This window comes from Cibotium barometz, chromosome 8 (genome assembly GCF_041138505.1).
Source record: "Cibotium barometz isolate CiBa-2024 chromosome 8, ASM4113850v1, whole genome shotgun sequence".
NCBI lineage: Eukaryota > Viridiplantae > Streptophyta > Polypodiopsida > Cyatheales > Cibotiaceae > Cibotium > Cibotium barometz.
The window spans coordinates 26,006,927-26,034,032 of NC_141053.1; the positions used below are offsets into that span (position 1 = coordinate 26,006,927).

General features: G+C 38.5%; 1 protein-coding gene across 1 annotated transcript; it reads left to right on the forward strand.

The window, feature by feature from the left end:
• The first annotated feature begins 23,579 nt into the window (after nucleotides 1-23,579).
• LOC147636093 (uncharacterized) lies at nucleotides 23,580-24,533 on the forward strand. The gene has a single exon (XM_086802074.1). The coding sequence runs from the start codon at nucleotides 23,580-23,582 to the stop codon at nucleotides 24,531-24,533; it is 954 nt and encodes a 317-aa protein (XP_086658200.1).
• Nucleotides 24,534-27,106: the final 2,573 nt, after the last annotated feature.

Here is a 27,106-nt window from a genome sequence, read left to right on the forward strand (position 1 = left end):
ATTAGATCACAAAGCCCCGACTGAGACCCACCACCAGAGAGGGAAAATTGTAAGGCAAAAGTCATAGAGGAGATAGTTGGGCACATCAAGATAAAATTCCAATCTAATTTGAGGAATGCAATAGGAGACCCTTAAAATTTTAAGTGAAGGATAACCTACAAGATGGTATAAAAAGAAGATAAAGGTGTTTGAAGAAACACCAACAATCAAGTGGAATGTTCCAAGCACACCAAAGCTTGAAAAAAGCTACAAAGCAAACAAAAATCTTGAAAGGGCACAAAGACATGAATAACAGAGGAGATTTTGCTAATCAAAGGATAAGGGGATAGAATCGGCTAATGGTTGAGCAACTTGCAAAGTAGATAAATGGTAAATATTTTGGGAAGGAAGGCACAGCTTTAATATTTTCTTAGACTAAACCACTTGGGATGGAAGAGCACTAGCATATCTAAATGGTTTGTATGGACTCTAGTTCTCTTCAACTCCTTCTTGGGCATCTCACTTGTGAGGTGAAAAAAATTATTACTCATTGTTGTTAGCTAACTACTATGTATTTTTTTATTGATCACTTGCATTATGAAAAGCTTCTAATATTGAGTGAAAAGACATGAAATCAAATTTTGGAGTTTGATCATTTTGAACTTCTTTTCATAAGTCAAAAGGTAAAGTGCTCAAACACAAATAAATTATACTTTTATCTTGGATAAGGTTTCCTTGACATTTCAAACAATCAACAACAAGAATTTCTATGTTTGCTTTGGGTTGGTCCTTGTGCTAATATAGATTTCTTTTTTTGAGTAACAAAGGAAGTCTACTCTAGAGGTTTTCAAAGGTTGTGTTCTATTGCACATGGATGTTTGTCACCCATTTTTCACCCAATGTTATGTACAAAAACATGTATCATGGGGTACGCATAGAGTAACTCATAACATGTTTGCTACTCACACAATTCTAAACATGTACTATAGTTTAATATACTTACTAAAGCGAAAAAATCAAAGCTAAAATTTAGACTATATTATGAAGTCTAAGATTTAGAGGCTACCAAGTTGACCAACTTAAAAAATTATGTAGCATATATCTTGGAAAAACTTTTGAGATTAAATTAAGTGGCAATATCATCAATAGTCAATAAAGTTTATTCTACATGCGTAATTGATGCTCAATATAGTCAATAAAGTTTATTCTACATGTGTAATTGATGTGCTCAAAGACTATATTTAGTCTTCCCATAATTCTAAAGCTGTAATTTAGTGACAACGTGATTACTATGTCCAACTTTGTTTCTAACAGTAGGTCATGTACATGCATAATTGATGCTCAAAGACTACATTTAGTCTTCCCATGATTTTAAAGGTGTATTTTAGTGACAACATGACTACCATGTTTATTCTACATGTGCAATTGATGCTCAAAGACTATATTTAATCTTCCCATGATTTTAAAGGTGTATTTTAGTGACAACATGACTACCATGTTTATTCTACATGTGTAATTGGTGACCAAAGACTATATTTAGTCTTTCCATAATTTTGAAGATGTATTTTAGTGACAACGAGACTACCATGTCCAACTTTGTGTTTAACAATAGGTCATTTTACCCATTGAGAATCTATATTTTAAGGTAAATCACATTTAAAACTATCAAGATAAATTTTTCTCTAACTTGGTAGCCAAGAAAGCTACAAAGGTGCAATCATGTAGAAGAGTTAGCCAAGATTGGCTTCTTGAGAGATGCTATGGGAGATATATTTGCATTAGGTAAACTTAGGCTTCTCATAAACTCGAGAAGTATAACTAATTATACTTAGCACTTTTTGTGATGTTAATAGAAGACAAGGGATTCTCTCTCTCTCTCTCTCTCTCTCTCTCTCTCTCTCTCTCTCTCTCTCTCTCTCTCTCTCTCTCTCTATATATATATATATATATATATATCTCTGTGTGTGTGTGTGTGTGTGTGTGTGTGTGTGTGTGTGTGTGTGGGCATGCGCACGCGCATGCGCATGCATGTGCACATGCCTATGGGGTTCCATAATTAAAAAGATATATAAGTAGCACTTAGGTTTAATATAAGAGTCTTTTAAAATACAATCCTAGGGATAAATACATAAATATGTTTCAATAAAAGGTGCTTTGAAGATTGTTATAGTCTTGTAAGGTAAAAGGGTTTATTTAATGGCCAAGTTTCATAGGGACTTCATGAATACCCTTTGAAGTACAAAACATAATACATAGAGTTTTTGAATAGTGAGCTCCTATAACTTGAGAGACACACACACACACACACATAGAGCAATTTATTGTTTACAATGACACTGGAGTTTATAATCCTAAAAATAGGGTGAATGAAAATTCACCGGAGATTATAATCCTAAAAATAGGGTGAATGAAAATTCAACCTATCAAAAGAAGGATAGTTTATGAACCCGGTGGAAGATGCCTAGATTTACATTACCATAAAGGTGGAATATAACTTTATTTATACATCCGAAGGCCAATAAATTCAATTTATCATTAAAAAGAAAATTTAGATTTGGACTACTATTAAAATTTGAGGCTTCGCACACACCTATTAAGAAATAGAGACTATATCAGAGATTGTTAGGTTGCCCTAGTATGTGCTTACATCCCAGTAGCTTGGACTTACTCAACCTATCCGAACTATCTCAGCAAAAATGTTCTCGTTCAATTTATTTACATAATATGCATACCAACATTGATGCACACATCTATACATCACCTCTGACGACACATCCAAATCCTAACTAGACCCTTTCTGAAATATCAACAAGTTTCCTTGAATTCCAAATCCCCCTGAGGCAACAATATCTAATAAGACTGAGTACTAAATTAATAGCCCTCCCTCTTCAGTCAATCTCCCCCAGCAACTAATCCCCCCCAAGTTCCCTTAACCCCATGCAACCTACCACCCATTTGTCAATCCTTCCCCTAATAGCAGGGCAACTCCAAATTTGTAATCTACTTAATAGTGATTGGGAGTAGGATGGTTGTGGCAAGTGTTAAAAGAGATCCTTTGTAAATGGTAGCGTTTATCTTATAAATATAAATATCTTTTGTTCCCAAAAAAAAGAGAAAGACTATAGAATAAGTTATTTAATACTTCATAGTGGTATATTCACACAACAAACGTTTTCAAAATGTATTAAGGTTGAAACCAACTTACATATGCTCTGGAGTCCTCCAACCCCTCCACTAAACTACATCTAGCTTTACCTCTGCTTCTACAGATGATCTTTTGAAATGCTCCTATGTTGCTGAGCGAGGCTAAAGTGAGCATAATTGCTAAACCCACTCATCATCCCCAGGCTCTAAATGTAAAAGAGAAATAGGCAGCATGCACACCATCATCATGCACAACAATCAAACAGAGATTATACGTCCTTTCCTTACTGTAAGGGAGATGAATGAAAGAAAGATCACGTGCTATGTGATTGGGGGGGAGAGAGAGAGAGAGAGAGAGAGAGAGAGAGAGAGAGAGAGACCCAATAGAAAGAGGAAAAGAGAGAACACGTGATTACAATGATTTTGAAGATTGTTTTTTTTTTAAGGAATATTGAGCGAGTATTATCTTTTTCTAGAATGTAGGGAAAATTTTGACTTGAGCTTTAATTTCTAGAACGTGGCATATCTTTATCCACAAGGTCTTGTCACGTGGATTGGTCAACTTAGAAGTTAGAACTTGGAAGTCTTTTGCATCTTTTATGGTCGTCGGAAGTGTCTGGGATGGTTCGCTCCTAATTCTGTATTAGAGGCAGGTTAGACGAAGAAGTCTTAGTTGATGTCACTTGATGACCACTAAAAAGGGGCCCAAATAAGTGTCATGTGGCGAGGTTAGTCACTGTATTCTTAAAATTGCCAGGAGAAACACTCCAGTCGGCCTCCTCCTCCTCTCAAAATCTCCATGACTGCCGCTATGAAGCGCCTTGGCTTCCTTGGCATCCTCAAGGTTACCACACAAATTCTCCACAGCAACTTCAAGCATTTCTTGTGTATTGCATTGCTCTTGCAGGTGCTCCCCTATGCTTTTCTTGTAGCCTTTACTCCAACTTCCAACAAAGACACTATTGCAGCCACCATCTCCGTGATCTACAATGCTACCACAGGCCAGTTACCACCACCTCAAGAAGATGATAGTATTGCCGTGCGGCGACCCTATCCTAACCCTTCTCTCAACTTCATCATCACCTTCATCTTTACCCTCTTCATCGCTTTGGTTTCGCTGCCCCCACTCACTTTCAGCATTTGCAGAGGCTACCTCGACAAGAGCCTCAAGTTCAAAAGCTCTCTGATGGCCATCCCTAGATCTATCACAAACATCATCTTCACCAAGGTGTGCCTCCTTGCAACGTTTATGGGGATCATCATAGCTGCGATGATCTTGATCATCTTCTTTGCTCTCATATTATCAGCCGTCAAAGTAAACCTAGCCATCCCTGTGACCATTTTGTTCCTTGGGTTGATAGTAGGGCTGGTCTATTTAAGCATAGTATGGAGCCTGGCTAACCCTGTTACAATTCTTGAAGAGAAGCGGGGCTGGGATGCAATGAGGAGAAGCAGTTATCTGCTAGATGGAAGCAAATGGCTGGCTTTCTGGCTCAGCGTTTTCTTCGTCTGCATATGCTCGCTGTTTCTTCCGATCTCGGTTTCCAAGGATGCTTCAATGCTTTGGAAATTTAGTGTTGCAGCTGTGAGCGTTAGCCTGCAGGCCTTCGTATCCCTCTACAGCATGGCCGCCCAAGTAGTTCTCTACCTTTCATGCAAGGGTTACCACAAGGAGTCTGTGGAGACCCTAATCGCAGCAAGCGCTCAATTTGCTGAAGACGAGCCGGCCAAGTACATGGATCTTGAAAGTGCAAGAGTCTGAGGTGTGTGTTGAAGTAAAAGAAGAGGTTGTTCTTTGAAGATCTTTAGAGGATCCTACACATTTGAGGTTCATCCAAGGGATGGGTCATACCCCCTATCAAATGTTGGTGACAAGGCAATGAGAAAATAGACACACCTAAGCTACAAGTGACAATGCCATATGGAACTACATACAATGTTTATGTAAATGGGTGCTACAGTTTGCTTAAAGTGCATGAGTACTTGATATCCTAATGGGTGTGAGAGAGAGAGAGAGAGAGAGAGAGAGAGAGAGAGAGAGAATGCAACAATGCTACTATACGCTCCAATGAGGATGGTGAGGAAAACTTCCCAAACGCCACCATTTTTGTACAAGAAATAAAGCAACATAGATTATGAGAGCAAGAAAGCTTGGAGAGTGGATTGAAAGATGAAAAACCGATAATAAATGTGATAGAGAAAAATTAAAAGATAGTTGGGGGATACAAACAGACATGAGAATTAGAATTAAAGAAAACAAAAATCGAGAGGGCAAGAAAATAAAAACATTCAATGAAAATCTCATCCCTAAATAAAATATTTATAGTTAGATTATCCTTCCTTCTATTCAAAGCATGCATGACACATGACATACACTTGACAAAAATAGCATACAAGAGGGAACTAATGAAGGCACGTTTCCAAAATAGCATACAAGAGAAGTAATGAAGGCACATTTCTAAAGCAAGGCTTCAGTCTAAAACCATTCATAGCTTTGGGTAGTTTCACACTATCTAAAGTAGTAAGTTTAGAATTTACTAGAAATGCGATAAGGCCCCGTCCATCTCAACTTCAGCTTTAGGCCCACCCACGAGTTGTATAATAGTACCAAATTACCAACTTTGAAAATTCAAAATTTAGCATGCTAATTCACAAAAAGCTTTTGTCAGTTGTCTATAGAGTCCGAAGCCGCTTTTCACTTAGAGAAAGTAATTATTGAATGCGGTGCTCTTCCAATTACTATAGAGGCAATCTTGCAAAACTGGTATCCTTAAACTTGAAACCAAAAATTCAATGGTATACCACAACTTCCACATCATATACAATTGAAAATGGTGTTTGCCTTGGTGACTTGCAATCTGGAATGCCCATAATGCAAAATGCAGCTTGTGGTTCTAATTTGCGTGTTTTCAATGGGTATACCACAGCTTCCAAATCATATACCATTGAAAATGGTGTTTGCCTTGGTGACTTGCAAACTAGAATGCCCCTAATGAGAATACAGCTTGTGGTTCTAATTTTCCCGGTTTCTATTAACTACCTTCTTTAGAATTTTCTACAAAATTTTATTAGAAGGTTCAACTTGACCATTTGTTTCAAGATAATACACTATAGTTTTTTTAAGATAATCATGTGATGTTGGGTCAAGCTCATGATTACTTCACTAAGGAAATTCCCTCCTTGATCATCATTAATGACTAATTTAATCGGACAACCAAACTTGGTCTTAATCAGCTCATATAGAAATTCAGCAATTAAAGTAGTTTTGGTATCCCTCAAAGCTTGAGCCTCAACCCACTTGGTACATTTGTTGCCACCAGGATAGGCTTATTACTAGTTTAGTGAGCAGGAGGCTTAAATGGTCCAACAAAATCAAGACTCTGCTTATAGAATGGTTTAAGAGGCAATACTAGATTATGTGGCATCTAGTCTATCACATTTGGTTAACCCAACCTTTTACAAAAATCACACTCTCGAACAAATTTCCATGCATTCTTTTAGACTGTGCGCCACCATAATACAACCTGAGAAATACCTTCTAGCCCCTGTAAGATGTGCTCCACTGAGGTAATGGCATTCGGTCTCTATTGCATTTTGCTGACCCAATCTTGATTGAATTTGGCATTTGGTCTCTATTACATTTGGCTAACCCAATCTTTAAGCAAACATCACACTCTCTAGCAAATTTCCATGCATCCTTTAAGACTATGGGCCAACATAATCCACCTATGAGAAATACCTTCCGGCCTATAAATCTCTTAAAAATGTCCTCAAATGATTCCTTTTTTGATGAGCTTACATCAGTACAGCTTGTTGCTCATGGTGCTTCACGAAGAATCTCTATTTTGTATGAAGCCACTATAAAGGCCTGAGAAATACCTTTCATCACAGTGTGTGATTTCCCCTGAAAAATGTCCTTCATGTTCCTTTTTTTGAGCTTCCATGATTAGTATATCCCATTGCTCATGGTGCTATACATGCCACAAAGAATCTCCATTTTATACAACAACCGCCATAAAAGTTTTTCTTAGGAGTGCTAGCTTCGGGTGGTCTTGGTTCATGCCTTTTGGAAAAAGTCCCTTAGTAAAGGAAAAACATCTCATGCAATCCAAGGGTATGGATACTTTAAATAAATCTTCATATGGAAATTGATCCAGAACCCCATCCGATGATTTGCCTATGTCAATTCAATATTAAAAAATAATGGTTACCTAGAACGTAATTTTAGAATTTATTCACTAGATAATTTTTTCCAACAGCTTCTCTCTCTTTGGTGGAGCAGTTGCACTCCTCACTAGACAACATCTGCCTGACATAATAAATTGGGTAACATCTGACTGACATAATAAACTGGGTAACATCTGACTGACATAATAAACTGGGTGGAATCACCCCTACATTTTTCCTCCCTCCATAGGCAACTGTGATTCCCCTGGGTAGAACAACTTTGCAAAAGAATGGGGCAATAAAGACTGGCTAGGACCTGTATGTAGCCAACCGTTGAAGGAGCTATAGAGATCCCTTCTACTTCTAAGGAAGATATGGAGACATTTTTTTGGGTCTAAGGGAAGCACCACAAAGAGCAATTACTCTAATCTGGTGAACATGCTACATTTTGAGATTTTAACATAGATGCTCATGCTCATCCATAAATGTCTAAGAAGGCTATGGGGGTTTTTATGCCAGTAAACAAAGGGGAAGAAGTCTCATGGGCTACTCTTCTTCATAACTGTGGTAGAGCTAAGGACCCCACTTCTGGCAAAACAAAAATAGCTCCTTGTCTACATTTGCAATACCAGGGTATTCCTCCAAACAAACATAATATCTCCAAAAACTATTGTATCTGGACAAAAGGAGCAACAACAATTTGTCAAGAAGGTGAAGATGGGTAGTGCCAAGGCTAAAGCAGCTACTATAGAAAAAGAAACAAAGAAGGTAGGCCTTTTTTTGCTAAAGAAAAAAAGGCCACAAAAGAGAGAAATCAGCTACTATATAAAAAGAAACAAAGCAGCTAAGCCTGCCTACAAAGAAAGCAGCTCTATATAGCAAGTAAAGAGAAGGAAACCGATCGACATAAGGAAATAATCATAGCCGAGGTTTCTGGATCATCTTTTATCCTCAAGAGATTAATACAGAATTTATTCAAGCTGCCTATTAGTATATCTATGTTGAGAGAGAGTAGGCCATCATTTAAAGAAAAGGGTGAGAGGCCTCATAGATGAAATTCTAGCTTTGACGCTAGTAAACCAGCAACTTCAGGAAAGCCAAGCTAAAATGATTTGAGCAACAAAAGTTCGATGAAGAGAAGATTCAAAAAAAACTCATTCAAGTGCATAGCTCCAAGGCAAATGTGCACATATGCAATCGTCTATGCCCATAAAAGAGCTGGCCAATTTGGTCAAGGTGTTGGAAAGAGAAATAAGCAAACGTGTGTTGCACATTTAGAGCTATGTCCCACTATTGGCATATAGCCTGCAGTGCTCGAAAAAAACTGGGTTTTAATGTAATATCACCTTCAAATTTTAAAAAATACCTACAAATTTATAAGTTGAAGGTGCCAATACTTGCAAACTTTGAGGGAATACAGTACAAATACCTTCAAAATTTAAAAAAAAACTCTTCATTGATAATTTCTTAATTGTATATATGGAAGTTTTCCAATCTCTGAGAACTTAGTTTTTTTCGAGCACTACATATAGGGCATCTAAAAAATCAGAAACAACTGACGACTCCAGAATATTATGCAGGTGTCCCACCTATGGACGGGTGTTACCAACTCTCTTTTCACCTACTTCCAACTGCCACTTTCACCAGCGCCACAGCTTTAATTTCTACATTCATGTGTCTTTTAAAATTTCCATCCACACATCAGTATTTCCCTTTCCCTCCACTTTCCGTAGAGCAATACCCTCCACTCCCCATCTTTCATGCCATACATCCTCCGCAACATAGACACATACAACAATTCGGATTTGATATATGCCCTTCGTCTACATTTCTTTAGAATCTTTTCCTACACTTTCTAGACTACATGGACCATGCACAAGGAGAAGCTATCCATCATGAGTATGCCTTTCTTTTTGTCTGCAGTACATCTTTGGGAAATACTCAACAAAAATAGCACATCAGTAGCATTGATGGAAGAGGATAACACCATGCACTAGCTCGTCTTGCATATACTTCCTCTGTTATGCGCAACATTAGGTGTTCAAAATCAACCTCGATACATGATTCAAAATGACGTTGAGCACATTCAATGGTACATCAAGCCAAGATCATCCATCCATTGGTGGAATCATTTTGTACATTCCACTCTCATGTTGATGATGCACAATGGTGTGAAATTTTCAAGTTGTCTTTCATGTTATTCACCATAATTTGCTGAAGACGAGCCGGCCAAGTACATGGATCTTGAAAGTGCAAGAGTCTGAGGTGTGTGTTGAAGTAAAAGAAGAGGTTGTTCTTTGAAGATCTTTAGAGGATCCTACACATTTGAGGTTCATCCAAGGGATGGGTCATACCCCCTATCAAATGTTGGTGACAAGGCAATGAGAAAATAGACACACCTAAGCTACAAGTGACAATGCCATATGGAACTACATACAATGTTTATGTAAAATTAAAGTGCATGAGTACTTGATATCCTAATGGGTGTGATAGAGAGAGAGAGAGAGAGAGAGAGAGAGAGAGAGAGAGAATGCAACAATGCTACTATACGCTCCAATGAGGATGGTGAGGAAAACTTCCCAAACGCCACCATTTTTGTACAAGAAATAAAGCAACATAGATTATGAGAGCAAGAAAGCTTGGAGAGTGCATTGAAAGATGAAAAACCGATAATAAATGTGATAGAGAAAAATTAAAAGATAGTTGGGGGATACAAACAGACATGAGAATTAGAATTAAAGAAAACAAAAATCGAGAGGGCAAGAAAATAAAAACATTCAATGAAAATCTCATCCCTAAATAAAATATTTATAGTTAGATTATCCTTCCTTCTATTCAAAGCATGCATGACACATGACATACACTTGACAAAAATAGCATACAAGAGGGAACTAATGAAGGCACGTTTCCAAAATAGCATACAAGAGAAGTAATGAAGGCACATTTCTAAAGCAAGGCTTCAGTCTAAAACCATTCATAGCTTTGGGTAGTTTCACACTATCTAAAGTAGTAAGTTTAGAATTTACTAGAAATGCGATAAGGCCCCGTCCATCTCAACTTCAGCTTTAGGCCCACCCACGAGTTGTATAATAGTACCAAATTACCAACTTTGAAAATTCAAAATTTAGCACGCTAATTCACAAAAAGCTTTTGTCAGTTGTGTATAGAGTCCGAAGCCGCTTTTCACTTAGAGAAAGTAATTATTGAATGCGGTGCTCTTCCAATTACTATAGAGGCAATCTTGCAAAACTGGTATCCTTAAACTTGAAACCAAAAATTCAATGGTATACCACAACTTCCACATCATATACAATTGAAAATGGTGTTTGCCTTGGTGACTTGCAATCTGGAATGCCCATAATGCAAAATGCAGCTTGTGGTTCTAATTTGCATGTTTTCAATGGGTATACCACAGCTTCCAAATCATATACCATTGAAAATGGTGTTTGCCTTGGTGACTTGCAAACTAGAATGCCCCTAATGAGAATACAGCTTGTGGTTCTAATTTTCCCGGTTTCTATTAACTACCTTCTTTAGAATTTTCTACAAAATTTTATTAGAAGGTTCAACTTGACCATTTGTTTCAAGATAATACACTATAGTTTTTTTTAAGATAATCATGTGATGTTGGGTCAAGCTCATGATTACTTCACTAAGGAAATTCCCTCCTTGATCATCATTAATGACTAATTTAATCGGACAACCAAACTTGGTCTTAATCAGCTCATATAGAAATTCAGCAATTAAAGTAGTTTTGGTATCCCTCAAAGCTTGAGCCTCAACGCACTTGGTACATTTGTTGCCACCAGGATAGGCTTCTTACTAGTTTAGTGAGCACGAGGCTTAAATGGTCCAACAAAATCAAGACTCTGCTTATAGAATAGTTTAAGAGGCAATACTAGATTATGTGACATCTAGTCTATCACATTTGGTTAACCCAACCTTTTACAAAAATCACACTCTCGAACAAATTTCCATGCATTCTTTTAGACTGTGCGCCACCATAATACAACCTGAGAAATACCTTCTAGCCCCTGTAAGATGTTCTCCACTGAGGTAATGGCATTCAGTCTCTATTGCATTTTGCTGACCCGATCTTGATTGAATTTGGCATTTGGTCTCTATTGCATTTGGCTAACCCAATCTTTAAACAAACATCACACTCTCTAGCAAATTTCCATGCATCCTTTAAGACTATGGGCCAACATAATCCACCTATGAGAAATACCTTCCGGCCTATAAATCTCTTAAAAATGTCCTCAAATGATTCCTTTTTTGATGAGCTTACATCAGTATAGCTTGTTGCTCATGGTGCTTCACGAAGAATCTCTATTTTGTATGAAGCCACTATAAAGGCCTGAGAAATACCTTTCATCACAGTGTGTGATTTTCCCTGAAAAATGTCCTTCATGTTCCTTTTTTTGAGCTTCCATCATTAGTATATCCCATTGCTCATGGTGCTATACATGCCACAAAGAATCTCCATTTTATACAACAACCGCCATAAAAGTTTTTCTTAGGAGTGCTAGCTTCGGGTGGTCTTGGTTCATGCCTTTTGGAAAAAGTCCCTTAGTAAAGGAAAAACATCTCATGCAATCCAAGGGTATGGATACTTTAAATAAATCTTCATATGGAAATTGATCCAGAACCCCATCCGGTGATTTGCCTATGTCAATTCAATATTAAAAAATATTCAACTACATGAGGCTGATTACTTGAGTGTATGTCAAATGAAAAAATCAAATTCTTGCAACAAAAGCAGCAAGTCAACTTTGCTTTATTAACCAAAAATAGTTGATCCACATAAAATGTAAAATGGTTACCTAGAACGTAATTTTAGAATTTATTCACTAGATAATTTTTTCCAACAGCTTCTCTCTCTTTGGTGGAGCAGTTGCACTCCTCACTAGACAACATCTGCCTGACATAATAAATTGGGTAACATCTGACTGACATAATAAACTGGGTGGAATCACCCCTACATTTTTCCTCCCTCCATAGGCAACTGTGATTCCCCTGTGGTAGAACAACTTTGCAAAAGAATGGGGCAATAAAGACTGGCTAGGACCTGTATGTAGCCAACCGTTGAAGGAGCTATAGAGATCCCTTCTACTTCTAAGGAAGATATGGAGACACTTTTTTGGGTCTAAGGGAAGCACCACAAAGAGCAATTACTCTAATCTGGTGAACATGCTACATTTTGAGATTTTAACATAGATGCTCATGCTCATCCATAAATGTCTAAGAAGGCTATGGGGGTTTTTATGCCAGTAAACAAAGGGGAAGAAGTCTCATGGGCTACTCTTCTTCATAACTGTGGTAGAGCTAAGGACCCCACTTCTGGCAAAACAAAAATAGCTCCTTGTCTACATTTGCAATACCAGGGTATTCCTCCAAACAAACATAATATCTCCAAAAACTATTGTATCTGGACAAAAGGAGCAACAACAATTTGTCAAGAAGGTGAAGATGGGTAGTGCCAAGGCTAAAGCAGCTACTATAGAAAAAGAAACAAAGAAGGTAGGCCTTTTTTTGCTAAAGAAAAAAAGGCCACAAAAGAGAGAAATCAGCTACTATATAAAAAGAAACAAAGCAGCTAAGCCTGCCTACAAAGAAAGCAGCTCTATATAGCAAGTAAAGAGAATGAAACCGATCGACATAAGGAAATAATCATAGCCGAGGTTTCTGGATCATCTTTTATCCTCAAGAGATTAATACAGACTTTATTCAAGCTGCCTATTAGTATATCTATGTTGAGAGAGAGTAGGCCATCATTTAAAGAAAAGGGTGAGAGGCCTCACAGATGAAATTCTAGCTTTGACGCTAGAAAACCAGCAACTTCATGAAAGCCAAGCTAAAATGATTTGAGCAACAAAAGTTCGATGAAGAGAAGATTCAAAAAAAACTCATTCAAGTGCATAGCTCCAAGGCAAATGCGCACATATGCAGTCATCTATGTGCATAAAAGAGCTGGCCAATTTGGTCAAGGTGTTGGAAAGAGAAATAAGCAAACGTGTGTTGCACATTTAGAGCTATGTCCCACTATTGGCATATAGCCTGCAGTGCTCGAAAAAAACTAGGTTTTAATGTAATATCACCTTCAAATTTTAAAAAATACCTACAAATTTATAAGTTGAAGGTGCCAATACTTGCAAACTTTGAGGGAATACAGTACAAATACCTTCAAAATTTAAAAAAAACTCTTCATTGATAATTTCTTAATTGTATATATGGAAGTTTTCCAATCTCTGAGAACTTAGTTTTTTTCGAGCACTACATATAGGGCATCTAAAAAATCAGAAACAACTGACGACTCCAGAATATTATGCAGGTGTCCCACCTATGGACGGGTGTTACCAACTCTCTTTTCACCTACTTCCAACTGCCACTTTCACCAACGCCACAGCTTTAATTTCTACATTCATGTGTCTTTGAAAATTTCCATCCACACATCAGTATTTCCCTTTCCCTCCACTTTCCATAGAGCAATACCCTCCACTCCCCATCTTTCATGCCATACATCCTTCGCAACATAGACACATACAACAATTCGGATTTGATATATGCCCTTCGTCTACATTTCTTTAGAATCTTTTCCTACACTTTCTAGACTACATGGACCATGCACAAGGAGAAGCTATCCATCATGAGTATGCCTTTCTTTTTGTCTGCAGTACATCTTTGGGAAATACTCAACAAAAATAGCACATCAGTAGCATTGATGGAAGAGGATAACACCATGCACTAGCTCGTCTTGCATATACTTCCTCTGTTATGGGCAACATTAGGTGTTCAAAATCAACCTCGATACATGATTCAAAATGACGTTGAGCACATTCAATGGTACATCAAGCCAAGATCATCCATCCATTGGTGGAATCATTTTGTACATTCCACTCTCATGTTGATGATGAACAATGGTGTGAAATTTTCAAGTTGTCTTTCATGTTATTCACCATAATTTGCAACTTGGTGCATGAAGACCTTCAACAGGGACAAATTCTAGCTCCATTTAGTTCATTGCCAGGCCGCCTTTTCAGTGTGGACAAGAAAGTTGCAATTGTGATTATAATCCTTGCATTAGGCAACAACCAGGCATAGAGGCAGTTGGCTATGTGGGGAATCCACAGTGTCTTATTTTCTAAAGGAGTTTATTCTCCCCGTGAATAAGCGGAACACGTTACAATGTGGCCCCGCACCCAGGGAGAGCTCACAAAGATTGAAGATGGGTTTTAGGCATTTCATGGCTTCCCAAACTGCTATGGTTCCATAGATTGCATTCATATCAAAATAAACCTGCCTGCTGATGATGTGAGTAATGAAGCATGGTGAGATCAAAATGGAAATTACAACATGGTTTTACAGGGTATTGTTGTAGCAAACATGAAGTTTTTGGCTATGTTATTTCTTACCTTGCTGATGACTCACACAACTATGTGGGGGCCAATCTTAGACAACCCACATGGTGTGCCAGCTATTATCTTAGAGTTAACTTAGGTAACATTGAAAATACTAATAGTTAATCATATTCTTAGAATAGCTTAGGAATAAGTAGTTTAAGAATCTAAGGATACCAATCATTATTTTCAATACCAAGAAAATGCTCTGAATCGTATGTTTTTAACTGATATATTTGACTGTGTGCTAAGCGCCTACAATGTAGTAAGAGAATGTAAGAATGAAAGAGTATAGTTACAATTCAATCATAAACCTTTGCATTACTGATATATATGACTATGCGCTAAGCACTTACAATGTAAGAGAATGTAAGAATGAAAGAGTATAGTTATGATTGAGTCATAAAGCTTTGCATTATTGTGTGTTAATGTCTTTTCTATTATTCACTTCAGTATGTTTGTTCTATGCATAATCCACAAACTCTATGTGGTTTACCTACCAACATATGTGTCCCTTTCTTGGCTTCATGCCATTGCTCTTCCTTCTATTAATGTTTGTTCTCTGTGTAATATATGTGTCCCTTTCTTGTATTCATGTCATTGGTCTTCCTTCTATTAATTCTTGTTATTATGTGCATAATCCATAAACTCTATGTTAGTTGCCAACATATGTGTCCCTTTCTTGGCTTCATGCCATTGCTCTTCCTTCTATTAATGTTTGTTATGTGCATAATCCACAAACTCTATGTTGGTTACCTGCCAACATACGTGTCCCTTTCTTGGCTTCATGCCATTGCTCTTCCTTCTATTAATGTTTGTTATGTGCATAATCCACAAACTCTATGTTGGTTACCTGCCAACATACGTGTCCCTTTCTTGGCTTCATGCCATTACTCTTCCTTCTATTAATGTTTGTTATGTGCATAATCCACAAACTCTATGTTGGTTACCTACCAACATACGTGTCCCTTTCTTGGCTTCATGCCATTGCTCTTCCGTCTCACCATTACTTTTCCACCCAGATGTGGTTGTATCCGGTAGGATGACTATGCTTGCATGGTGCCTTTCCTTTGCTTTAGTAGCAGTTGCAAAGTCTTGCTTGGTTGGCATCAATGAATTCCTTTTGGTGTGATTTCTAACATGTGTAGTAGCTTCAAGGACTCTCTAGAGTGACATCTCATGTGTGCAAAACATATGTCCACTACCACTAGCCCAACATTAATCATGCATAATCATCTCAACCACGTGGTGTGGCTACACCTATAAGGTTAAAGGATATTATTTGACAGCGTTGTGTAGCATATGGCTCCCCTATGTACTATGCTAGTATGCCTTGCACTAAAGGTAATGGTGTTGGGGGTCATCCAACCATCGGCATGACCGGCGCCAGCCTTGCCACTTAGTATATCTGTTGGGCAAAACCTTTGTAACTGAATCCTGCCAACGGGTAATACTCAGGCAAATGTAAAAGGGAAAAGGGGAACTATCCAAGATATGGGAGAGAGAAGGAGGTAGAGAGGGTGATCTGTGGGTCGCTATTGTGTTGTACCTAGTGCTAGGCTTACACTATGATGATACAATGATACAGTGGTTGTTGGTGTAACTCTCTATTCTCTGTACTGTGAAATTCTATTTGATTACTAGATTGTGTTAATACTTTCTGTCTAGCTATGTCTTCTAATTGGAATATGGGTCCAATGTCATTCCTGTCCGAATGTGACTCCTATTTGGAAACAGAATTTGGAGCCACGTCAAAAATCTCATCAAATATAGGAGCTAACCTATGTGTTATGTGACTAACTCCCTTAGCTTAGGCAGATCGGTGGCACAACACGCTAGTGTTGGCTTATCATGTTGGGCACAATTGCATTAGTTGTGTCTCCCCTCGAGTCGTCTAGGTGGTTTGGAACCACACAAGTGCTAGGTCTCGACCGGACACTAACAATTGGCTTAAGATTTAAGACTACCATGAAATTTTAGCTAGACACACTGTCATACGTTTTACCAAATTGCCAGCATAGTATATCATATGGCTCCCCTGCTATCACATTTGTTGCCTTGCACTAAAGCTAATGGCTTAAGGCTACCATAAAACTATCGCGACACACATTGCCACACCTTCTACCAAATTTCTTTTAAGCGCTTCCTTTTATTTTCTTTTAAGTGCTTCCTTTTATTTTCTACCAAATTTCTTTTAAGCGCTTCCTTTTATTTTCATTTCAAGAGTTTAATTATGGTGGTTATGGCCCTCAGGATGCTATTAGGGTTGCCATGCCCATTGAGTGTTTTATGAGGCTTCACTTTGACCACTAGCTATCATGCGAGCCTCTGGTGAGAGAGACCACTTATATTAGCACATAGCTAGACTCTTTCTTTGGTTGCAAGTGCACATGGCTGGACTCTAGTAACTGCAGTATGTGACCTTGGACATCTTTACTTTGAAAGTGAAGCCTTTAAGGTGATATTGGATTTACGAAAATCTTCTCACTCATTTTGGAAGTTTTTTTAGTTAGCCTCTAATAACGGTACATTGGGTTTTTTAGAATCTTGAAGGAAAGCGGAGTGGAGTTTAGGGAAAGTTATTATAGCACGTGATTTTGCATGCTTCTGTGTGTTGGTGGGTGTCCGCCGTCAATCCTCTTACGCATGTAGGCGGGCTGGCCTAAGGGATGGATGATGCCTAGGCTCAAGGTATTGGAGAGGGAAACCATGATGGGACGTTTGATGATGTTATGAAGTGTGCTTGTGAGGCTGAAGGCAAGGAGAGGGATGCAAACAAACTACACCCGGACGACTGGATATCAACGAGGTTGAATGCCCAGACGATGTAGAGAAGGTTGGTTGATCTGAGTAAGGAATGTTTAACTCTCCACTCAACTGGTTAGGAGACAGATTGGGCTTTTCTTAATCTGCAGTGCCAATCTATTTTGCCCTAGGAGGCCGTCAAATAAGGTAGACCTAGGGAAATGGTTACAAGAGGATATTTCTCATGAGAAGGTGGTTTCGCAGATATTTTAACTTGGCAAAGGTGTTTTTAACGTTCTGTTTACAAAAAGGTCAATCTATTTTTGATCTCTTTACAAGAGCTCCTTTATTCATGGGACAAAAACTGGTGCATGCATTACCCTTTGATCCTGTATTGATGTGAATAAGAACCCGCAAACAAGAGGCCTGCCCTGTTTGGGTGGAGATCTTAAGTCTAGCTCCTTGGTTAAGGCCGATGCTTGGAGAGCAAGCCAATGCTCTTGGCCATGTCCTATATACCTCGAGAAGGAAGAGGATAGTACCCGTCAATCGAATAGCGTATGCATCACGTGGAACACTTTGGTTGAGACCCCTAGAACCTTGGAAGTGGAGTTGAGGGAGCCTAGGAAGATGGAACTGAATCTGAAGTTTGGCATATTCCTTAGAGCATGCTTCGAGTGTGGTGGCGTTGGGCATATAGCCAAAAACTGTGAGGAAGTGAAGCATACAAAAGTTGGCTATGAGGAGAGGAAGGATGGGAAGTCCAGCGGGGGGATTAAGCAGGTAATAGGGATAATTATGGGAATGAGAAGAATGAAGGGAAAGTGAAGGAAACTCTATAACTTAAAGGAGGGGGGAAAGTGGAAGGAGGTTGGACTAAAATGGTTGATAAAGTAAAGGGGAAAGGTAGCTTTAGGTAAATCAAAAATGAAGCCATGAAGACTCAAAGCAGGCCTAGATCTAAAGCAATTGGGGGTAGCAAGTCTCAAGATAACTCAAGCCCTTTGCTATACTCGAATCCTTTTAGTCCTTTAGGAGAAGATGACAGTGAAACTTCCTCTATCGGGAAATTCAACTGGCAAGTGGAAAGCGCGTGGAGATAAAATTCAGCACGGACCCTCTAAGGTGAAAGGGGAAGAGGAGGTGGATATGGCCCCAAAGACAGCCTTATGATGAATTGAGGCAAGGATTTTAGAGGTTGTACTTGGAATGTGAAGGGGCTTAGAGATAAGAGAAATAATGCTACTTTTTGTATGGAGGGGTGGCTTAGGCTATAGTGGGGTATTGACTATTATTAAAAAGAATTTGAATGCATGCATTATAACAAATCATCTGAATGGTAGGATTTTGGTAGTTGAGGTCCAAGTAGATGGGGAGAGGATGTCGGTTGGTCAATCTATATGGGGCTCATAATTATAAAGTGAGAGGTGAGATGTGGGAATGGATTAACAAATTGGATATTCAATGTCCTTGTATCCTTCTGGGAGATTTTAATATGGTGGAAAGACAACTAGATAGATATGGGGGGAATACCATTATATTGGGACAAGAAAAAAAGGAATGTGAAAGTCTAAGGGGGAATCTAGGGTTGGGGTTGATGGATGGAAACTGGGTAGCTGGGGGTCTAAACCGGGTCAGACATTTTTTAGTCCTCAATACTTTGGTTCCTCTTCTAGAATTGACAGGTTTTTTTAGCCTCTTGGATTCCCCACACTTTGAAGGTGGAAATTGATCCTTGCTCAGCTCTATCTTTTCACATGCCTTTGAAATGGGGATGGCATGTGATTGATTAGCAGAAGGACAAACTTAAGCACTTTCCTACATGGAAATTGAGCGTAACTAACGTCTTGCTCAAAGATGATCTATTTATTAGCTGTACAACGAAGCCATTGGGGCAGACTGAGAGAGAAGGAAAAGGGGTAGGGAGGGACCATGGAGATCTTTTACTAACGAAATGCAAGGTATCATTAAGAGAGTGAGCAAATTAATAGCTTAGTCTTGAGAAAAGGCAGAAGAGGAGGAGATGAAGTGAGCAGTTGGAGCTCTTGTGTAGAGGGAAAAACAAACTAGGAAACTAACTGAGGAGGAGGTTGATTTAAACATTAGATGTCGGAAATTCCTTAAAGGAGAGATGAAAAACTGGCTTGTGACAAAGAAAAAGGCACTAGATGGAAATCCTACAGTAATAAGAAGAAACCTGATAGGTACCTTTTTAAGTTAGCTGAAGAAAAAGGAAATAGGGAAGTGGTGGGTTAGATTAGGAATGAGAATGTGTAGGTACTAGGGATATTAATCAGGTAGCCAGGAAATGGGTGGAATTCCTTGGCTCTACACTATCTCAAACAAGATTCCAAGCAGAGAACAAACTCCTAGGACTGTCAACAAAAGAGTGAAAGTCGTTGAAAAGGGAAGTGGAAATGGAAATGGAGGAATGTTGACTGGCTCTTAAAAAGCTTGGGAAAGAGAAGTCTCCTAGTTGGGATGGGCTATCAGTAGAGTTTTTCATTGCATTCTCTCCCTCTATCAACAAGGACCTGGTGTGGGACTTATGTAAGGGTGCATTTTTGATACTGGGAGTGTGGACAAGGATTTGAAAGAAGGTGTGGTGATAATCCCCTAGCAAGAAGCTTGTAACAGATTTTAGAAACCCATCACTTTACTCTTTATTTACTGTGGTATCTAAAATATTGGCCAAGATTATTGCCTTGAGGATCACTCCAATTTTACAAGAGGTTATATCCATAAAACAATACGGCTTCATTAAAGGGACATCTATATATGACAACATCTTTACTACCATGTTAGGCAGAGAAGTGGCATAGATGAAATAAATAAAGAATGCATTATGTTGCATCATGAGGGAGAAAGCCTATGAGGATTCACGGGTCATTTGTGGCCAAGGGTTAGGGTTTAGAAACAGGATGGCTACCTATATTTATACTCTCATAATGGGTGGTCAGTCTAAACTGATGTTAAATGGAAGATTGGTGGGGGGGGATTTGTTGTGGGAGGTTGACATGAACCCATAAAAATGATTCTAATAAATAAAATATTAGAAAATAAATAGAACAAACAATATACTCAATACTCAATGTTGGATCCAATCTGCCCCCACACACGAGTGAGCCACGCTTCCTCTTGGTGTACTTAAATATATTTCATGAGTAGCCTTTGGGGCTTAAAAATAGTATACTTTTATAAAAATGACAGCTTCCTCAAGAATAATATTCTTCAAAAATGGTTTGCTTTAAAAATAGCTTTCTTGAGTGTGCAAGAAGCTAGGCTTCCTTTAAAAATAGGTGTGAGCATTGAACATTATTAAAGTACACATATCTTGAAAATTAAAATATGCACTAAGGAGCTTTCACATGTCCCAATTAACATATATACATTGCCAATAAATATGAATAGCATCTAAATAAATTAATGGTGCTTGTCATAATAAAATCAAATATTATTTATTGATATTCAAATTTATCATCTCAATGTATATTTCCTAATCGTCACCAGGTGCCTCTATTATCCAGTCTAATGATCTAGACTTATATCAACTAGCAAATCAATTAATTAAAATAAACATCCATATAAATTTTCATATCAACAAGACAATGCAACTAATACTTTCCATGCATGTCTTGGGGGTGACAAGAATCTATCCACAGTTGTCACAAAATCATCAATAATAATCATGGGTAGAATCCATGTAAGATGCAAGAAAGGATGGATAGGCGGTGAGGGCATGATTAGGTAATCATAGAGAATCTTAGATTGGGTAACCTTTATATTTGACCAAATATCTATGATAAATATTACCTTTTCTTGTGGTTGTTTGCTCGCGGTCAAAAATAATCTCTGGTTCTATGATTTTAGAATCTATATCTAATATAGGTGTGTCATCATATACTCGATAGGCAGGAAGAAGACCTCTACATGGTTTTAGGAGACTAATTTGAAAAGGGTTATGAATATCTAGACTTGTCATTTATTTTGGTCAGAACTTTGAATGGGCCGTAAAATCTAGGGACTAATTTAACTGCAAGGAGTTTGTCGACACTTTTGAGTCTTCTTTTTTTAACACGAAGCCATACATGATCACCTTGGTTGTAGAAAAATATCATACATAATCACCTTGGTTGTAGAAAAATATCTTGCGTTTCTTATTTTCTTGGGTAGTATATTTTCTTTGAGGTTTATCTATAGCCTCATGTACTTGTTGCAATATACGGGTGCGAGATTATCAACAAGGAATAGTGTGTGAAAGTTGAGAAGCAAGTGTCAATAATTTCTTACCATACACTACTTCAAAAGGAGCTTGTCTTGTAGCTGAGTGTGGTGTATTGTTGAGGCAAATTTTAGTAAATGAAGATGTTGATCCCAATTTGCTAGTGTGGAGATTGTGTAAGCCCTCAATAAATCTAAGATAGTACTATTAGTAATTTCAGTATGACCATTACTCTCAGGATGGAAAGAAGAGGTGAAATCAATTTTAGATCCCAGGTTTGAAAATAAAGCAATCCATCTAGAGTCATGGTCAGATACAATAACTTTATGTGTAAAAACATGTTTGATAAAAAAATGTGTAGCTTGTGAAGTAATCAATGTCTTTTTGCATGCAATGAAATATAATTGTTTACTAAATCTATCAACAATAGTAGGCTAAAGCATATCATTTCATGCAAAAGTAACAGATAAACCAGTAATGAAATCCATAGATATTTCTTGCCCAAGGACCTTCTGGAATAGGCAAAGGCATAAGTAATCCATGGTGTTTTCCATGATGTCGCTTGACTCATTGGCAAATAAGACATTTAGAAGAAAAAAAATAGAAATATCATTCTTTATGTTAGGCTAATAAAAATCATTGAGCACAGCTTTGAGGGTTGTAATGATTCCTCTATGGCTAATGTAGAATAGGTTATGCAATTCTTCCAAGCTAATGTAGAATAGGTTATGCAATTCTTCAAGATAAGCTGTCTAAATGGAAGAGTTATGCATAAATACTTTTCAAATAAAAGAAATCCATCATTATATGAATAGTTATTAGTAGGTAAATAATTGTTAGAGTGCAATTTTAACTATACATCATGAAAATCAGGATCATTCGGATAAGTATCATGCATAGCATCAAAAGAATGCATATCAAGAACATAAATGTTTGTAATTGAAGGGCATCTACTTAGTGCATCAACTACCTTTTCCTTGTTGATATATTGAATAAGAGGATGAAAATTTGAATAAATTATGCCCATTTAATGTGACAGTCAGATATCAATGGCTGGGCAAGTAGATGTCATATACTTTTCTAGTCTGTTTTAATGAGAAATTTATAACCCATTAAAATTCACACAACAAACGTTTTCAAAATGTATTAAGGTTGAAACCAACTTACATATACTCTGGAGTCCTCCAACCCCTCCACTAAACTACATCTAGCTTTACCTCTTCTTCTACAGATGATCTTTTGAAATGCTCCTATGTTGCTGAGCGAGGCTAAAGTGAGCATAATTCCTAAACCCACTCATCATCCCCAGGCTCTAAATGTAAAAGAGAAATAGGCAGCAGGCACACCATCATCATGCAGCAACAATCAAAGAGAGATTATACGTCCTTTCCTTACTGTAGGGGAGATGAATGAAAGAAAGATCACGTGCTATGTGATTGGGGGGGGAGAGAGAGAGAGAGAGAGAGAGAGAGAGAGAGAGAGAGAGAGAGAGACCCAATAGAAAGAGGAAAAGAGAGAACACGTGATTACAATGATTTTGAAGATTGTTTTTTTTTTAAGGAATATTGAGCGAGTATTATCTTTTTCTAGAATGTAGGGAAAATTTTGACTTGAGCTTTAATTTCTAGAACGTGGCATATCTTTATCCACAAGGTCTTGTCACGTGGATTGGTCAACTTAAAAGTTAGAACTTGGAAGTCTTTTGCATCTTTTATGGTCGTCGGAAGTGTCTGGGATGGTTCGCTCCTAATTCTGTATTAGAGGCAGGTTAGACGAAGAAGTCTTAGTTGATGTCACTTGATGACCACTAAAAAGGGGCCCAAATAAGTGTCATGTGGCGAGGTTAGTCACTGTAGTCTTAAAATTGCCAGGAGAAACACTCCAGTCGGCCTCCTCCTCCTCTCAACATCTCCATGACTGCCGCTATGAAGCGCCTTGGCTTCCTTGGCATCCTCAAGGTTACCACACAAATTCTCCACAGCAACTTCAAGCATTTCTTGTGTATTGCATTGCTCTTGCAGGTGCTCCCCTATGCTTTTCTTGTAGCCTTTACTCCAACTTCCAACAAAGACACTATTGCAGCCACCATCTCCGTGATCTACAATGCTACCACAGGCCAGTTACCACCACCTCAAGAAGATGATAGTATTGCCGTGCGGCGACCCTATCCTAACCCTTCTCTCAACTTCATCATCACCTTCATCTTTACCCTCTTCATCGCTTTGGTTTCGCTGCCCCCACTCACTTTCAGCATTTGCAGAGGCTACCTCGACAAGAGCCTCAAGTTCAAAAGCTCTCTGATGGCCATCCCTAGATCTATCACAAACATCATCTTCACCAAGGTGTGCCTCCTTGCAACGTTTATGGGGATCATCATAGCTGCGATGATCTTGATCATCTTCTTTGCTCTCATATTATCAGCCGTCAAAGTAAACCTAGCCATCCCTGCTGTGACCATTTTGTTCCTTGGGTTGATAGTAGGGCTGGTCTATTTAAGCATAGTATGGAGCCTGGCTAACCCTGTTACAATTCTTGAAGAGAAGCGGGGCTGGGATGCAATGAGGAGAAGCAGTTATCTGCTAGATGGAAGCAAATGGCTGGCTTTCTGGCTCAGCGTTTTCTTCGTCTGCATATGCTCGCTGTTTCTTCCGATCTCGGTTTCCAAGGATGCTTCAATGCTTTGGAAATTTAGTGTTGCAGCTGTGAGCGTTAGCCTGCAGGCCTTCGTATCCCTCTACAGCATGGCCGCCCAAGTAGTTCTCTACCTTTCATGCAAGGGTTACCACAAGGAGTCTGTGGAGACCCTAATCGCAGCAAGCGCTCAATGTGCTGAAGACGAGCCGGCCAAGTACATGGATCTTGAAAGTGCAAGAGTCTGAGGTGTGTGGATGGCAGCCTAGTGCCCACTAAGGTATGCATCAAGCCAAGATCATCCATCCGTTGGTGGAATCATTTTGTACATTCCACTCTCATGTTGATTGTGAACAATGGTGTGAAATTTTCAAGTTGTCTTTCATGTTATTCACCATAATTTGCAACTTGGTGCATGAAGACCTTCAACAGGGACAAATGCCAGCTCCATTTAGTTCATTGCCAGGCCGCCTTTTCAGTGTTGAAAAGAAAGTTGCAATTGTGATGATAATCCTTGCATTAGGCAACAACCAGGCATAGAGGCAGTTGGCTATGTGGGGAATCCACAGTGTCTTATTTTCTAAAGGAGTTTATTCTCCCCCTTAATAAGCGGAACACGCCAGGGAGAGTTCACAAAGATTGAAGATGGGTTTTAGGCATTTCATGGCTTCACCAAACTGCTATGGTTCCATAGATTGCATTCATATCAAAATAAACCTGCCTGATGATGTGAGTAATGAAGCATGGCGAGATCAAAATGGAAATTACAACATGGTTTTACAGGGTATTGTTGTAGCAAACATGAAGTTTTTGGCTATGTTATTTCTTACCTTGTTGATGACTCACACAACTATGTGGGGGCCAATCTTAGACAACCCACATGGTGTGCCAGCTATTATCTTAGTTAACTTAGGTAACAATAGTTAATCATATTCTTAGAATAGCTTAGGAATAAGTAGTTTAAGAATCTAAAGATACCAATCATTATTTTCAATACCAAGAAAATGCTCTGAATCGTATGTTTTTAACTGATATATTTGACTATGTGCTAAGCGCCTACAATGTAGTAAGAGAATGTAAGAATGAAAGAGTACAGTTACAATTCAATCATAAACCTTTGCATTACTGATATATATGACTATGCGCTAAGCACTTACAATGTAAGAGAATGTAAGAATGAAAGAGTATAGTTATGATTGAGTCATAAAGCTTTGCATTATTGTGTGTTAATGTCTTTTCTATTATTCACTTCAGTATGTTTGTTCTATGCATAATCCACAAACTCTATGTGGTTTACCTACCAACATATGTATCCCTTTCTTGGCTTCATGCCATTGCTCTTCCTTCTATTAATGTTTGTTCTGTGTGTAATATATGTGTCCCTTTCTTGTATTCATGTCATTGCTCTTCCTTCTATTAATGCTTGTTATTATGTGCATAATCCATAAACTCTATGTTAGTTACCTGCCAACATATGTGTCCCTTTCTTGGCTTCATGCCATTGCTCTTCCTTCTATTAATGTTTGTTATGTGCATAATCCACAAACTCTATGTTGGTTACCTGCCAACATACGTGTCCCTTTCTTGGCTTCATGCCATTACTCTTCCTTCTATTAATGTTTGTTATGTCCATAATCCACAAACTCTACGTTGGTTACCTGCCAACATACGTGTCCCTTTCTTGGCTTCATGCCATTGCTCTTCCTTCTATTAATGTTTTTATGTGCATAATCCACAAACTCTATGTTGGTTACCTACCAACATACGTGTCCCTTTCTTGGGTTCATGCCATTGCTCTTCCGTCTCACCATTACTTTTCCACCCAGATGTGGTTGTATCCGGTAGGATGACTATGCTTGCATGGTGCCTTTCCTTTGCTTTAGTAGCAGTTGCAAAGTCTTACTTGGTTGGCATCAATGAATTCCTTTTGGTGTGATTTCTAACATGTGTAGTAGCTTCAAGGACTCTCTAGAGTGACATCTCATGTGTGCAAAACATATGTCCACTACCACTAGCCCAACATTAATCATGCATAATCATCTCAACCACGTGGTGTGGCTGCACCTATAAGGTTAAAGGATATTATTTGACAGCGTTGTGTAGCATATGGCTCCCCTATGTACTGTGCTAGTCTGCCTTGCACTAAAGGTAATGGTGTTGGGGGTCATCCAACCATCGGCACGACCGGCGCCAGCCTTGCCACTTAGTATGTCTGTTGGGCAAAACCTTTGTAACTGAATCTTGCCAACGGGTAATACTCAGGCAAATGTAAAAGGGAAAAGGGGAACTATCCAAGATATGGGAGAGAGAAGGGGGTAGAGAGGGTGATCTGTGGGTCCCTTTTGTGTTGTACATGGTGCTAGGCTTACACTATGTTGATACAATGATACAGTGGTTGTTGGTGTAACTCTCCATTCTCTGTACTGTGAAATTCTATTTGATTACTAGATTGTGTTAATACTTTCTGTCTAGCTATGTCTTCTAATTGGAATATGGGTCCAATGTCATTCCTATCCGAATGTGACTCCTATTTGGAAACAGAATTTGGAGCCACGTCAAAAATCTCATCAAATGTAAGAGCTAACCTATGTGTTATGCGACTAACTCCCTTAGCTTAGGCAGATCGGTGGCACAACACGCTAGTGTTGGCTTATCATTTTAGGCACAATTGCATTAGTTGTATCTCCCCTGGAGTCGTCTAGGTGGTTTGGAACCACACAAGTGCTAGGTCTCGACCGGACACTAACAAATGGCTTAAGACTTAAGACTACCATGAAATTTTAGCTAGACACACTGTCATACGTTTTACCAAATTGCCAGC